This window comes from Myripristis murdjan, chromosome 13, assembly GCF_902150065.1.
Source record: "Myripristis murdjan chromosome 13, fMyrMur1.1, whole genome shotgun sequence".
NCBI lineage: Eukaryota > Metazoa > Chordata > Actinopteri > Holocentriformes > Holocentridae > Myripristis > Myripristis murdjan.
In genome coordinates, this window is record NC_043992.1 from 18,364,287 (window position 1) to 18,379,856 (window position 15,570).

Genomic DNA, 15,570 nt, shown 5'->3' on the forward strand with positions numbered 1-15,570 from the left:
TTTTGGGGACCACATCGCTCATTTGCGGATGCACCATATTTCTTCCTCTTCAGCACTTTATACTTCAGTCTCTACTGCTTGTCTGTGCCAACAATGGCAAACGCATTCCTTGTGGAGGAAATATTGGACAATATTTCAGAGTCTTTTTTCCTTAACAACACAGAAAAAGAGAGTCCATGTTGCTCTGGTAATGGGGAAAAATGTGTTCATCCTGTTACCAACCAGAGGAAATCTGACACGTACAAATGAGTGGTGTGGTCTCTGAAAGCTATTTCTCATGCTAAACTGTGCCTTTTAAACAAAACTTTGAGAGACTTGTGCCGCTGTGGAGATTTAATTCTTTCAAAACTCCTAGACAGCCATTACTTCAGTGAGTAACTGTATATTGGAGCCAGTCATTAATGTGTCAACAGTGAGAAATTTGTTAATGATATTTTACATTATTACTGTCAGGGCATTAGTGGCAAGGCCAACAGCAAAATAGCCATGGAAACGGATGGCCTGGACACAGGTAATAGTGTTCAAATTCACTGTCATGTTAATCCTCATATGACTGTAAGCTGAACGTTTTGTCAACCCAAAGTTGGTAAAACAAGCTTTTTGTTTGTACAATATAAATACTCAGCTTCGGAAAGGTGGAGATAACTTCTTGATGTTATCACTCATATTTGTTTCCCCAGCTGCTTGCACAGACCAGTTTTTGCCTCGAGCTTTAGTGCAGAACATGATTGTTCCACACTAATTACACATGGCCGCCTCAGTCTTGTTTTCATGATCTGATGCAGAACTAATCCACTTTTCAGGTAGCATGTGTAGAAGTTACAATAAGCCATAGGTTAAATCTATGATTTTGCTATGCTCCAGCTTATACAGAGTGCTCTCTCACCCACACTTGCTATCGCTGAGTTTTGTCTTTACAGTGATGCCTTAGTCTAAATTGAGCTACTTTCTGATCCTCAGTTACAAAGTTCAGTGCTCAAATCAGCACATATGTGTGGACACACACACATGCACACATTCACTCATGCATGCAAGCGCATTATCTAACAGGAACATGTTGTTCTTTTGGCCATATTATGTTTATTCCCATGAGAACACACAGAAAACAGATGACATTCAAGCAATGAAAGATGATCTCTAATGACAAAGGTATCGTTTTGCAAATGGTATACATATGACACTATAATGTCACAGTGAAAATGAATACAGTGAAGAATCTGTAAAATGCAATTCAATATTAACTTGGGGAATGGGAGAGTTAAAGTGAAGAATCAGATATCCCATTGTTAATTATTTCATTGAATGATATTTTGGCTATTAACACATTGTCTGATAATATATTGTAAAAATCTTATAATTTGCATGCCTAAAAAATACCCTGTATTTAGTAATGTATTAAACTTACAATGCGAGGGGGAGGGGGCTAATTCGTGCATGCAGGCTCTGACACGTGTCCTTTGAAAGAAAATTTAAAAACAATACTGTAGGCTATGTCCCTCACAGGACAAGTGTGGGCTTCCAAAACAGTGGTCACACGGGCCATACACTTCATCAAACAGAAAGACACCAGGGGCAATTCGTGAAATGGGGCCAAAGTGCAGATTGAACTGAATGTGTTTGGGCATCTAATCATAACAACAAATCTAAAGGTGAAGCCAAGGAAGTAACTTCAAAGAAGACCAACACCACAGCAGATGGAAATAAAGACATAACTTTAGACTGGAGATATTGGACATCACAGAAATCTGCTCTTATTATCTGCATCATCAGCCTTCATGCAACTGAAATATATCAAGGTTGAATATGTTTTAAATAAATAAATAAATAGATAAAAACAACCTTAACAAAACATAAAAGAATAAAAGGGAACATGGGTTATTTTATTTTGCTTGAGGATCATTTGAAATATTCATGTCCCTGGTGAACAAAATCAAGCACATTTCAGATAGTAGCTGAGCATAAATATTTAATATAAATATTTAAATCTACATTTGAAGGTCATTTTTGCTCAGGACTGACATGCATTGACAGCAGTGGCTAGGTGGGTGGTGAGTTCATTACAGGGTCGTTTCATCAAATTGTGCTTTATATATCATGAAAAGGGCATGGAATTAGATATTTAGTCAACTGGCTACAGCGAGAGGGGGTATTCACGTTTTAACCAGCCAAAAACAGTTTTTGAATAGTCAGACTTCAATTCAGAGTCAGACTCAGATTTGGCTACCAGGCAAGGTGGCTTATAGAAGTGATAGACTTGGCAGCCACAGCCAAGTTTTTTTTGCAGCCTAGTAGCTACTGTTAATTTCAAACCCTGATCATGAGTATCAAAATGAGGTACTTGCTGGTTTTGGGTCAGAGCTCCCAGTGTGTTGGGGAGACAGTCAGACGCACATAATGAACGTGTTTATGACAGTACAACTGTGAAGATGGCTTTGAACAAAGAAAACAAAGCTGGATGGCGCTACCCAGTACACAGAGCCTGTTACAGAACATTTTCCTACATCTTTGTCTTGCCTATGTCAACTACAGCAAGCCTAGAAATAATAGTCTCCCACATATCTTAAAAATCATCATTAACAACATTCCAGGACCACGCAGGAGCTGCTGCCAGACACATTAGCTGAGTTATGAGATTGACACTCTGCTCAAATGAAGCTGAATCAACACACTCTAAAATGGGGATATTGGAGTATCCATAATAAGCCCATGATACTCTCATATGGCTACCAGTTTCAGCTCAGGTTTACATTATATAACTTGAGCTTTTATAGCAATAAGTGGTCGTTGCGATTATAAAAAGACAATCCGACCCACCGAGGACCTTTAAGTGTACATAATACATATACTTGTGTGTCTGTGTATGTGTACCTGTTTGTCTACAAAACCAATCTATACTATAGATTGACACTCTAGTAGAGGAGTATTGCATGGGGGACACTTTCGGGCTGGGGGAGGATAACTTGGATCTCCAAGCGATGCAATGGAACAAGCTGGCCATTGACTAAATGAAGCATCGTATTGTCCACTTGTCCAGTCTCTCATGGGGGTTTAGCTGGACCAGTCAATCAGTCAGGCAGTCCATCAGCCAGCGGCGGTTCCTCCAAAGCAGCAGCCGAGCCATTGGTCTCTCCCCTGTCACCCACTGCCTCTCCTTCCTCCTTGTCTTCATTACCGGTTAGTGGGTCCCGGATGGACAGACGGTCCAGGGGGTCAAGGTTGTGCGTTTTGGGCTCAGGGCTGAGGAGTGACAGCTGAGGAAGCAGCGGGCCTTCCCGAAGCTTCGTGGCTAGCTCCTTGGCGCTGCAGGAGGGGGTGTTGGTCTCGTAGATGTCATGGAAGTTGTTGTAGTCCACCTCGTAGAAGCCCTTCTCCAGCGAGAGCACAGGTGTAAAGCGGTAGCCCCACAGCACCTCTGTGTCCAGGTAGGAGCTTCTTGCCTGACACGTCATCCCTGTTACAAGTATGGACAGACCATGGGCATATGTGCACACACAGAAACACACAGACACACGCACATCCATGCACATAACATGGACGCATACCCAAGACGGAGGCGGACACAGTCAACACAGTGGTCAGGTAAACACACAAACACAGTGGAGGAAGACAGATGAAAAGGACATGCAGGGAGAAAGAGATAGAGAGAGAGATCAACAGGAAATTATTCACAAAGAAGGCTACACTGCTGCGGAATCAATTACAGACCAAGCCCTCAGAATTAACAAAGAGATACAGCTGTTAGTCAATATGACCTATGAGTAAAAATCTATGGTCCCCCTTGTTACTACACCAGGGAGTTTCTCTTTGTCTCAGAAAATGTGTGCTTCCCGCACTTGCTTTGAATCACAGCCTTTTTGTTCTTGCAGTAACATGCTAGCATAATATGCAAGATGTAATCACTTCTCCTTGCTGACTAGAGAGCTTTGACATGGGCAGTAGGGAGGAAGACACATCACAGGGCTGTACACAGATTCACAGTGATGGGCAAGAGCAGGGATGGGCAGCTTTGTTGGTGGTGAGGGCCACGTAACTTTCATCCTCACTATGGGGGTGCAGATCAGAAGCCGACACTTTCATCAGTAGAATATTGTAAACCACCTTACTTAAAATGCCACCATTAAATAAAGAATAATAATACTAGTGGTGATTCCAGTCAGGTTTGCAGTACCAAACATTTTGTTTTTTTCATACAAACAACATACAAACAGCAGCAGTGAGTCGCTGGCCAATGGAAACAATTGAATGTCACACGTTTCTCCTCACAGATGTGTGATTCTGCCCCAAAAAGCAGCTGAAGGAGGCCATTAAGCAAACTTTTGATGAAACACATCCTAGTGGCTGATGGTGGTAACTTGCCTTTAAGGAGCAGGAACTGTATAGTCTATTTTTGTTCTAAAAGCACATGGTATGACCTGGGTTTGAGAACAAAAATAAACTATCCGGAATTATAAACATGGCCAGTAAAATTATTGGGAAAGACCAGAGGCAATTGGGATGTATATATAAATTGCAGGTGAAACAAAAAGCTGGAAATATTGTGTCTGATCCTGTTCATCCCCTCTTCAAATAATTCATGAAACTGCCCTTGAGACGACGGTATTGAGCTGTTGCAGCAACCGAGAACATTTACACAATTTGTGATGTGTTTTTTAATTAACTCGTGAAGCCAAAGGCAAATTTTACATGTGGACAATAAAGATTATCTATCTCTCAACTTGATTTTATTTATTTATTTATTTATTAGACATTCTGATCAGTTTAATGGATAATGACTCACAGGCTTGGGCTGCTAGTTGCTCACCTCTGATCAAGAGTCTCTAAGCCACCAGACCTGCACATGGGGAACACGCAAACTTGACACAGAAGGGAACCAAACCCAGGCCCATCTTTCTGTGACATGTGTGTGATGTGCAAGATGTGGGCTCTCCATCAGCCCTCAATACCAACTGACCACTCTTAGCTTGAAAAATCAAAGCAAAGTCACCCAGCAAAGGCTCTCAGAGTGCAATATAATGCTGATGTGTATTCAAATGTGTGTGCAGGTTTGGTATGGCTTCTATGTTTCCAGCACTCTCAAACGTGGGTGGAAAAGAATTAACCCCATCCAAATGTGCATGATGTACAAACAGATATCCTCAGCAGTTGTTTGCCTCCCTGATGAGCATTAATTTACCCTGTCCTGTGTTAATTGTATTGTATTGTATTATTGTATTGTAATGCTATGATGAAAAAAAAGTCACACTTCTCTACACTCAGACAGCCACAAAACACAAATAGTGCTTGAGCCTATAATGGCCTGCCATAATTACTGTGAAATATTAAACGCAACAGATACACTAATGATCAGTTAAGCCAATTGATCCATTAATTACGAGATATTTCAATGTCAACATACTTGCCTTCACATACCATGTGTGCAATAATATGAAATCTATATTTTAAAGCATCAGGGAGTATTAGTAGTTCTATGAAAATCAGTTTTTCCTCATTAATATGCAAATTTATGCAGCATGGTGCTCCAAAATCTGATCAGATCATCTATTCTTTAGAACGTGTGGGGTAAACATGAAGTTTCTATCTAACATTGTTCCTGTCTGGTTATATCATATTGTTCTGGACCTGTTATATCATGCATTGTTCTTGTCCTGTTCTATCATGTATTGTTCTTAGGCTGTCCTCATAGAGAGACAGACACACAGACGCCACCATGACAACACAATGTGCCGCACAATTGGCAGGTGGCAGGACTTAATAAAGGCGGCGGGATTTCATGCACAACTAAGTATGTGGTATGTTTAGTGAAATGCCCATGTGGGTTCTATTATGCTGGAGAAAAAAAAAAAGAGATCATTTCAGAATGCAGGGGCAACATCTTGCAGCTCGACATTTCAGTGCCACCGGCCATGACTAATGATTAATAATGTATGCAGGCTAAGATTTGGTGGGGAACTCCTGGAGGAGAGGAGGTAATAGGGAGCAAATAGTTTGTATAGTTTCCATTGTTTTAGTGGATTGTGTCGAAATCCTAAATACTTTGTTGATGAATAGGATTACTGTTGCTTATTATGACTATGCAAGTATTTACAGTTTATGAGCTTGGGATTCTATGCTTCTATTTGACTTGTATTGCTTACATATTCTTAATCCCTGAGCATGCTTCCAGCTGTATTTTTTAAGTGCAGATTCTGTGCAGTCCCATGGTAACTAGTTAGGTGGGCAGCATTAGCCGTTAAGATAGTTGCTACTGTGCTGGAATAATCAGTACAACATCATTCACCATTGGACTGTCAAGAGGAACTGATCCGCTAAAAAAGTAGGTAGGTAGGGTAGGTAGGTAGGTAGATACTTTATTCATCCCGCAGGAAATTCACATTTTTTTCAGCAGTATCCACAGATTACAGATTAAGTAAATAAAAAAAAAAAATAGAAATAAAGAATAAGATCTAAGTATAACAGAATAAGATCTGAGTACAACAGAATAACCTAAGTACAACCCAGTGTGCAAAAAGCAATGTGCATCAAAAAAAAAAAAAAAACAGAAAAAACCGTGTGCATGGGTGTATAAAATGTGCATAGAGGTAGGTCAATGTGCAAATTTAGAAGAAATATACAGTATACACATGATAAGCAGCAGTGTGCAATATAAACACTATAAACAAGGATTATAAAACGATAGGAATATGAACAATTTCAACAGAAGTATTAACAGTTAAACAGAAGTAATAACAGTTAAACAGCAGTGGAAAATAACCTAACCTGAAGAACACACGCTCCGACCGAGGTTCAGAGTTAGTGTGAAACTATGAGACCAAGACCGTCGACAGAACCTGACGCCCGGTACTGGGAATTCAGGAACTGTCAGACTTGATCCAGCCTCATGGAATCACCCCTTCCCCTCCAGTCTTTACGTGTTATCTACCAGTATTGCAGTATGTGTATAATGAGTTATTTCCTCCGGGTGGAGTTAAAAAGCCGCATGGCGTGAGGGAGGAATGATTTCCTCAGTCTGTCGGTGGAGCAGGACAGTGACAGCAGCCTGTCACTGAAGCTGCTCCTCTGCCTGGTGATGGTGCTGTGCAGTGGATGCAGTGGATTGTCCATGATTGACAGGAGCCTGCTCAGCGCCCGTTGCTCTGCCACAGATGTCAGGCTCTCAAGTTGTGTGCCCACAACAGAGCCCGCTTTCCTCACCAGTTTGTCCAGTCGTGAGGCGTCCCTCTTCTTGATGCTGCCTCCCCAGCACTCCACCGCATAGAAGAGGGCACTCGCCACAACAGACTGGTAGAACATCAGCAGCAGTTTTTTGCAGATGTTGAAGGACACCAGCCTCCTGAGGAAGTACAGTCGGCTCTGTCCTTTCCTGCACAGAACCTCAGTGTTGGCTGTCCAGTCCAGTCTATCATCCAGCTGCACTCCCAGGTATTTATAGGTCCGCACCATTTCCACACAGGCACCGTTGATGCTTATGGGCTCCGGGTGAGGCCTGGTCCTCCTGAAGTCCACCACCATTTCTTTTGTCTTGGAGGTGTTCAGGTGGAGGTGGTTGGAACCACACCATGCTACGAAGTCCTGGATGGAGTTTCCTGTACTCCTCCTCCTGTCCACCGCTGATACATCCCACGATGGCCGTGTCGTCCGCGAACTTCTGCACGTGGCAGGACTCCGAGTTGTACTGGAAGTCCGACATGTACAGGTGAACAGGACTGGAGAGAGCACAGTCCCCTGCAGTGCTCCTGTGCTGCTGATCACAGTGTCTGACCTGCAGTCCCCCAGTCGCACATACTGAGGTCTGCCTGTCAGATAGTCCATGATCCATGCCGTCAGGTGTGAGCCTACTCCCATATCAGTCAGTTTGTGACCAAGCAGCTGGGGCTGGATGGTATTGAAGGCGCTGGAGAAATCCAGAAATGTGATTCTCACAGCACCACTGCCCCTGTCCAGGTGAGAGAGGGATCGGTGTAGCATGTAGACAATGGCGTCCTCCACTCCCACCTTCTCCTGGTACGCAAACTGCAGAGGGTCGAGGGCATGGCTCACCTGTGGTCTCAGATGGTGTAGCAGCAGCCGCTCCATGGTCTTCATCACATGTGACGTCAGGGCGACCGGCCTGAAGTCATTCAGCTCTGTAGGACGTGGCTTCTTTGGGACTGGGACGATGCATGATGTTTTCCACCGCAGTGGGACCCTCCCCTGCTCCAGGCTCAGATTGAAGATGTGCCGCAGAGGGTCTCCCAGCTCTGACTCGCAGACCTTCAGCAGTCGTGGGGATACTCCATCTGGACCTGCAGCTTTGCCGGGGCGAAGCCTCCTCAGCTCTCCACCTACACCACCTTGTGCTCACGTACACCGAGAGCCCCCCTCCTTTCCGCTTCCCGCAGGCTTTGTTGTCTCGGTCCGACCTGACTGTGCTGAAGCCGGGTAGCTCCACGTTAGCGTCTGGAATGCTAGTCGCCACGTTTCAGTAAAGCACAACAAACTGCACTCTCTGTAGGTCTTGACATTTTTCACCAGTGCAGCCAGCTCGTCGATCTTATTGGGCAGTGAGTTCACATTCCCCATGATCACCACAGGTACCGTAGGTTTGTATCGCCACTTCTTCTCCAGCCGCTTTGCCTCCAGCTGAGCGCCGGCTCTGCAGCCTCGGTACGGTCTCCTCACCTCGTCAGGTAAATGTGGAACCACGCCGACACGGGACTTGGTCTTCAGAGCAAGTAGTTGAATTCTCGAGTAAACGAGTTTCACAGGGTGAAGATCCATAGTCAGGTAGCACACGGAGGTACGAAAATAAAAAAAAACGGAACAACTCAACAAAAAAGTAAACAAAAAAGTAAACAACAAACACGGACATACACGGAGCTGCTGAAAAGGCTGCCACTCGCATCGGCGCTGGAAGTACTTTTTTTTTTTTTATAGCTATGCTATAAGGGGGTAGCTGTCAGTCAGTATCACAAAATCGTCTGCTTGCCACAAACTTTTGTCAGCATCTCCTAAACTTAATACTTAAAACTTGCTCCACAGTTGTAGGATTTCACACCTGTGGAGCAAACCACCTAGTGTATAGGATTGTTTCTTGGCGGAGGGTAGTCTCAAAATAAATGTAGGCTAATCACAGTGACAAAAAGGAAACACTGGCCCATGAAGACACCAGCCATCCTGGGAAATTGGTGATACGACCAAATTCTGACATTGTGTCCATAAACACAATAAAAGTTGTGATGGAGGAGGAAGATGTGCTTGCTGTAACTTGGCTTACTGTTAAGTTAACAAGCTCTGAGTTGTCTGAGCTTGTTAGCTATGTTAACTTATCATTGCTAATTACCTCTCTAGATTTTTTTCTCATCCATCTTAGAACAAACTTTCTCAGTTTTAGTTTGTCATCCTGTTTTTATTTGTCATCTGTTTCAATTCTGGAAGCCAGACAGCAGCTGCTTTACACTCTTTCTCTGTGTGACCGCTACTGGCAAAAATCATCAACACAAGGCAAGATATAAGATGGCATTTTTCAAAAGATGATGGTTACTAGTTACTTTTATGTATTCATAGCTAAAACATACTCCCTCCTCCAACATTGGAAGAGATAGTATGCGAGTCACTACATTTTCTCCTTTAAGCTATAGGATGACAGTTTTGCTTCAGCTACAGAATGACACTTTAGAAATGATGCCTCCCACAGAAACTCAAACTTCATCAACAGAAAATCTAAAGATGGAAAAAAGCCACTGCAGTACTGGTGACTCTGCTTGATTGACAAGTGATCTCTGTGCATTGTAATGGGTACTGCACAAAGATGGGTACCACACGGAGACAAAATAAAAATGAAATTAGAAATGTATGGCTGGCTCATATGTGTAACTCATGGCAAAATTCAAACGAGATCAAAAAATTATTTGCCCCTCGCCATGGAGTAGCATACATATTTTTTTCCAAAATAAGGTCCCATGGTGGTCTAGCGGAAGGAAAGGGACTTTGCCTCTTTATTAGACAAACTGACTCTTCGTCCCCACGCCCCACCACTGCCATACTGTGCACCGTATCCATTTGGCTGCTTTTACCAACTTTGGATAACAGTCTTCATTTATCCTTCGCCTGCTTAGTGGGTGGCATTAGCTTGTGTTTGGTACTGTAGGTACGTCTTGACTTGTGGTGTGTTTTCATATTGATTATGGCTTCAGTACTGTCGTCCACAATTCTCCAGTTAATTAACTGAGTTAGATGCACATCTACCACCTGTAAAAAGATAAAATGGCTATTCGTGTTTATGTATATATTGGTTTATTTATTTATTTACTGTTATTAATCATATAAAAAACAATTGCACTATATTCCCTGTGCATTTTTAGGAGAATGTGCCTTGTTTTCTTGTCATGTTGCAATGCCCAGTAATTTTACCAAAGAAAAGAAAAAAGAAAACTTTAAGCGGGCAGTGCTGGAAAATTGTGTGGTTTATCACTTTAAGATGCAGAGTAGCTGTTGGTACAGATGTACCAATGCATTTATCACCCATATGTTAAAACTACTTATTGCAAATCGTTATTCCACTGGCTCAAGTGCTGCTCACAGTAATAGACAACACATGGTGTGTCAGGAATCATTAAATGTAATTATCTACAAAAAAGACCTCAATCTCAATTGGAGGCTAGTTTTGGATATTGTTTCTCCTGAGTGGTCAAGTCAATGTACTTAGCGTGTGTGTGTGTGTGTGTGTGTGTGTGTGTGTGTGTGTGTGTGTGTGCCTGTGTGTAAGTGTGCATATTCTGCATGTTTGAGCATCCCTGCACATTTGCACCACAAAAAGAATGATGTGATGTAGAGAACTGTCAACCGTCCCCGGAGAATGCAGCCACTGTGCTGTGATTACATCAGGCATCTGAAATACCATTGGCTTGGACGGCGCGTAACCCAGTGGTTTCTGCTGGAGGAGAGAGAATTTACGTCACTGACTTGCCAACCTCGTTGCCCTGCAGATTTGGTTTCAACAAAAATTAAACTCTATCTTAAATTGATGGAAAAAAGGAAAAAAAGGTTCAAGTCTCAAATGATTGACCGCAGGTAACATGACATGTTATATTCAAAAACTAGACTCCTTTCCTTATTAAAACTCCAGAATTCCACATCAGTTACATTAATAAAAAATTCTAAATTGACCACCATATCCATATGAGTGTGTTAAACTTCAAAGAGTTACAGATCGAGTTGCAGTATTGACTACAACATGTTACCCTCTTTTATCCATTTGTACTCACTACTGTATGTAGGTGTTCCATTTTTCATGGCAGGTATATAACTGCAGATACTCCACTATTTACACAACAGCAAAGTTGCAGTGAGATGCTCTGTGGGTTCTGAGAAATAGCATAAAGCAGGCCATATTTTATCTATGAATAATTCACTGTAAAGGAAGTCAAAGAGACGAGGGGAGAAAACACTATGTCGTACTTGCTATCTTCAGAGACATCGGGGTAATGAAAACAAGGCTTGTTGTTGGCAACGAGCACTTTGAAGACTGGGCCTCTGGCGCTGTGATACTGCCAGCAACATTATTATGAACTGTAGCGTAATTACTTTGGTTTTGAGCGAGATAATTTTTTGTTCTGTTATTGTAGCTAACTTTACATAGTAGCCTGTTGAGGGTTGCCAAAGTGATAGGTGGGGTTGGTTTTAATGGTTAAAAACAGTGCTTTACCATGGGTAAAAAAAAAAAAAAAATATCAACTGATACAGCTAGGTCTGTTTGAAAAGTGCAACCTGTTTTTCCCCTTATTACCTGTCCAACTTAATTTCATAACTTTTCAGAGGCTATTGAGATTTAAAAGACAATTTGTTTGAGAGCCTAGTGACTTTAAACTGACTTTAAGCAAATGCATAATCACAAACCCCATTTATGTTTGTTAAACCCTGAGATTCATTAGGGCTGTGGCAGGTCTCCTCACATTGAATAATAGAGGGAAACAGGTTGAGTGACCCTTCAGACGGCACTGCAAGGCCAGGAATCCCTTGGCTATCTCTGCACAGCTGTACTGGCAGGGAGTTCAGCTAATGTAATTAAACACTGAGGGGTACTGCTGTTTATGTATTCAAAGGCAGTAATGACAGTTTTTCTGTGTGGTAAACGCTTCATTATAATAACTCATAATTAAGTAGAGGATTAATTTTTGTGTTGATGCTGCACTTGGTCAATTTGAGAGTGAAGATGGGTCTTCATTAAAGTGCATCACAACATAAACTGAACTGCCTGGCACCCTGTTGCTGTTATGGATGTATAATGGCTTCAGGATCTTTCTGTCTAATGGATTATTTTTGAACTCTGCCTCTGCTGTTCCTCTTCTGAACCTGTATTTGCTGTTTCTGGCTGCATTTTTGAACATTTTTAATTTGGAGGAAGGCAATTATACAGAGGGTGTATACATGTTCATTGGTGAATTAAATCTGACATGCCATTTAATTATACTTGAATATATACAAGAATGAACACGTTATAATTCATTGCATATACTTTTCCTGAAAAGTAATTTCTCCATTGAAACAGAGTTTTAATTATGATTTGATACTGTGTGATTTGCCTGCATTCATAAACTGGGAGAGAAACATGGTGAGAAAAAAATTAATGGTTTGTAATTGCTTGGCAAATGGGAAAATATAATTGGTTCTAATTTTGTGACACCTCACTGTGTCCATACTGTTTCTCTAAATTGGCCAAAACTTGACTTTGCTTTCACTTTAATCTATTTGTCCTGTGGCGTCAAGGGCACACTGTTCTTGGGCAAGATAAATCATCATCTTGTTTTGTGCATGCCACTTTCAATCCCAAATGCTGTGGGTGTGCATGAGAAACAAATGTTATCGGTGATTTCCTAAGCCTGATTCACAATTACACTGAGAACGACAGGGAGGTTGACAGTGAAGGAAAGAACTGATGGTTACCCATTTAGGAGAAGATGAAGTCATTTCACTCCCCACTTATCTGTCAGTTCCAAAGTATCTGACAGAATCTCATGTCATGGTGAATATTTTACCTTGCACAGAGTCTTTTCTGCCCTTGTAAGTATTTTTTTTAATAGAGGCTGTACCATCTGTTGACATCAGCAGATGCCATTTTTTTTTCTTAACAGGACTGAACTTATACAATCATCAGCAGCTTGATGCAGGGCTATAAATGGCCGTTGTGGAATGACATTTAACAAAAAAGTAATTGAATGTAATTCCTGTACTGTACATCCTTCTCTGGGCGACAGACTGAAAATTCTCAGAGTATTATTATGATCTCTTTTCCATCTTAAAATAATTTCATAACACAACAATGACCCTCTCTTCAATAGATGCCGACTAAATGTGAGTGTCTAAACAGCTAAATTCATCGGTTTTGAACAGCAAGTGAGGATACTTATTCATATCTGAATGCCTGGGACCTTAGAAAAAGGCCCCTAGTCATTACCTCAGAAAATGCCTCAAAAATAAACTATCATTATCGACAGGCTTTAATCCAGCTGTTGTGGGTCCTGGTCTTGTCTTCTGGTCGATAATATGTTGACTTATGATTCATCCTGTGTGTCACATGCAGTACTTGTTGTAATTTACACAAAGTCCGCAAAATCAATGTCATTAGCAAAGAGCGGGCCATATTTTCCCCTCATCTTATTGACTTGCTTTCTTGTAGATGAATGACATCTAATGTGAAATAGTGGAAAGCTACAATTCACCAAGCCAGAAAAAGGCCCAGTGTTAATTCCTGTGAGAAAACCCTGTGATTGGATCTATAAGTCTCTTTAGGGTAATGATGTCAGAGACAGGAAGTGGGGGAGGGATGGAGGATGTTCAGATTTGTCCACCCCTCAGTGGTCAGGGATGGTGACGTGAGAACCCCTGCCTGCCACAGTTTCTGCTGGTGGAGCGTAAGGCGATTCAATACCTGAGTCAAGCATGCACAGTGTAGGCAGGGAGCATGCTGGCTACTGGTGCTTTGGAGGAAAAAAAAAAATCTTAGACAAAAATACAGCAGAAATTTTCAAATGCATAAAAAGCCAAACCTCATCAGATTAAAGAATGCTGTGATATTTGACTAAAAAAAAGGGAATGATATTAATAATGATAACTGTGTGTCCATGGGACTAAATGCTAAGTTCTCCTAATCATCCAGTGAATCGTATTTATTCATATTCATGGGAGACAAAATCTGATGATATCTAATAAAGAACACTAGCAACATGTATAATGCATTGTATTTAAAATCAGTGCATTATAATTAGTCCTTGAACAAAGGCCAATAAACACTACAGCTTGTGCATATTTACAGTGCCTGTGTTAGCCAATACACCAGGACTGAAAATCAACAATTATGCTGTAAAAATTTCTTTATTCACCACCAAATAAACCATGAAGGAATCTACATTCCATGTAAGGCTTTTCAAGAATTCCACAACACTGGTTGGGGATGTCATGAAAGGAATGATTTTGAAAAATCATTTAAATGCTATTTCTCATGAATGACTTTCTGTTGGTCTGACGCTTTTTTCCTCACCACTTTCTCATTTGAACAAACAAATGTTTAGGCCACATAAAGCTGAGAAGTGTTATTTTCTTCAGTCGTTTCTTCTGACACATGTTGAGATTCAATAAAGGCTGACAAGGTTTGAAAAAGAAGTATTTTTATACAGAGAAAGTCCATGTCATGTAGTTGTTTTTCTCTGTAGTTTTCAGCCAGTGGGATTACTTTGCCATGAATAAGCGCATGCGAGGCCTGGAAAGCAGATCAAAATCTCTTCCCTCAGTATGAACTGAATACAGTTACCGTCCTTTTCTTTTTGTGTGTTATCCGTCAACTGCACCCTTCATCTTATTTATCCCTGTTGTGGCTGGTTTTGCAAGCTGCAAATAACCAGTATAGATGTGCAAACATTAGCAGCAGCAGTACGGACCTGCAATATTAGACCATGTTTGAGGAGCTAACATTTTGACAAACCTTACTCAAAAAAATAATCAAATTTGGATGCGTAATATAAACTAAATAGCTATTAGAAAATGTCTAACAATAAAAACTGGACCCTTTCATGAAAATGGTGAAGCAAGCTACTCACCATTTACTCACATGTAGTTTTGCAATGGAGGGTGTCCATTTTTGGATTTGTCATCCTTTAGTTCATCAGATTATTATATATTTGTCCTGTTCTACCTGCTCTGCTGAGTCTTTGGTCTGCCAGTGTACAACTCATTTTGTAGCATTAAGGGTGGAGGAAACCACTTAAAAGGAGTTCAGTCTGGAAGCCAGTGGTAACATACACTTTATTATCAGCACAGCTGACAGCTGAGTAAACTAATGGTTGCCATTACCAGTTTTGCCAAGACTTGACACCAGCAGCATGTCACTTGGCTCAAAAGTGGTGCGTCGGCACTTTGTAATGGAGCTTGCTTCAACAAACATCAAATCAATATTAATTTTTTTTACTACCCAGAATTTTTTTTTTTTTTTTTTTTTTTTTTGAAATGAAACTGAGTTAAGCTAGAGTTGCCCAATCAGGGAATTCCAGATAAAAACTGCAAAGCTGTACCCTCGCTACACTTAAGATGATTCAGCTA

General features: G+C 41.3%; 1 protein-coding gene across 1 annotated transcript in view; it reads right to left on the minus strand.

Annotated features, from left to right (window-relative positions):
* Positions 1-1,074: 1,074 nt before the first annotated feature.
* Positions 1,075-15,570, minus strand: part of kcnj5 (potassium inwardly rectifying channel subfamily J member 5) — a 34,080-nt gene continuing 19,584 nt past the window's right edge. Inside the window, exon 4 of the mRNA XM_030067737.1 lies at positions 1,075-3,451. Coding sequence (XP_029923597.1) covers positions 3,066-3,451 — 386 coding nt within the window. The 3' untranslated portion in view covers positions 1,075-3,065. The remainder of the gene's footprint in view (positions 3,452-15,570) is intronic.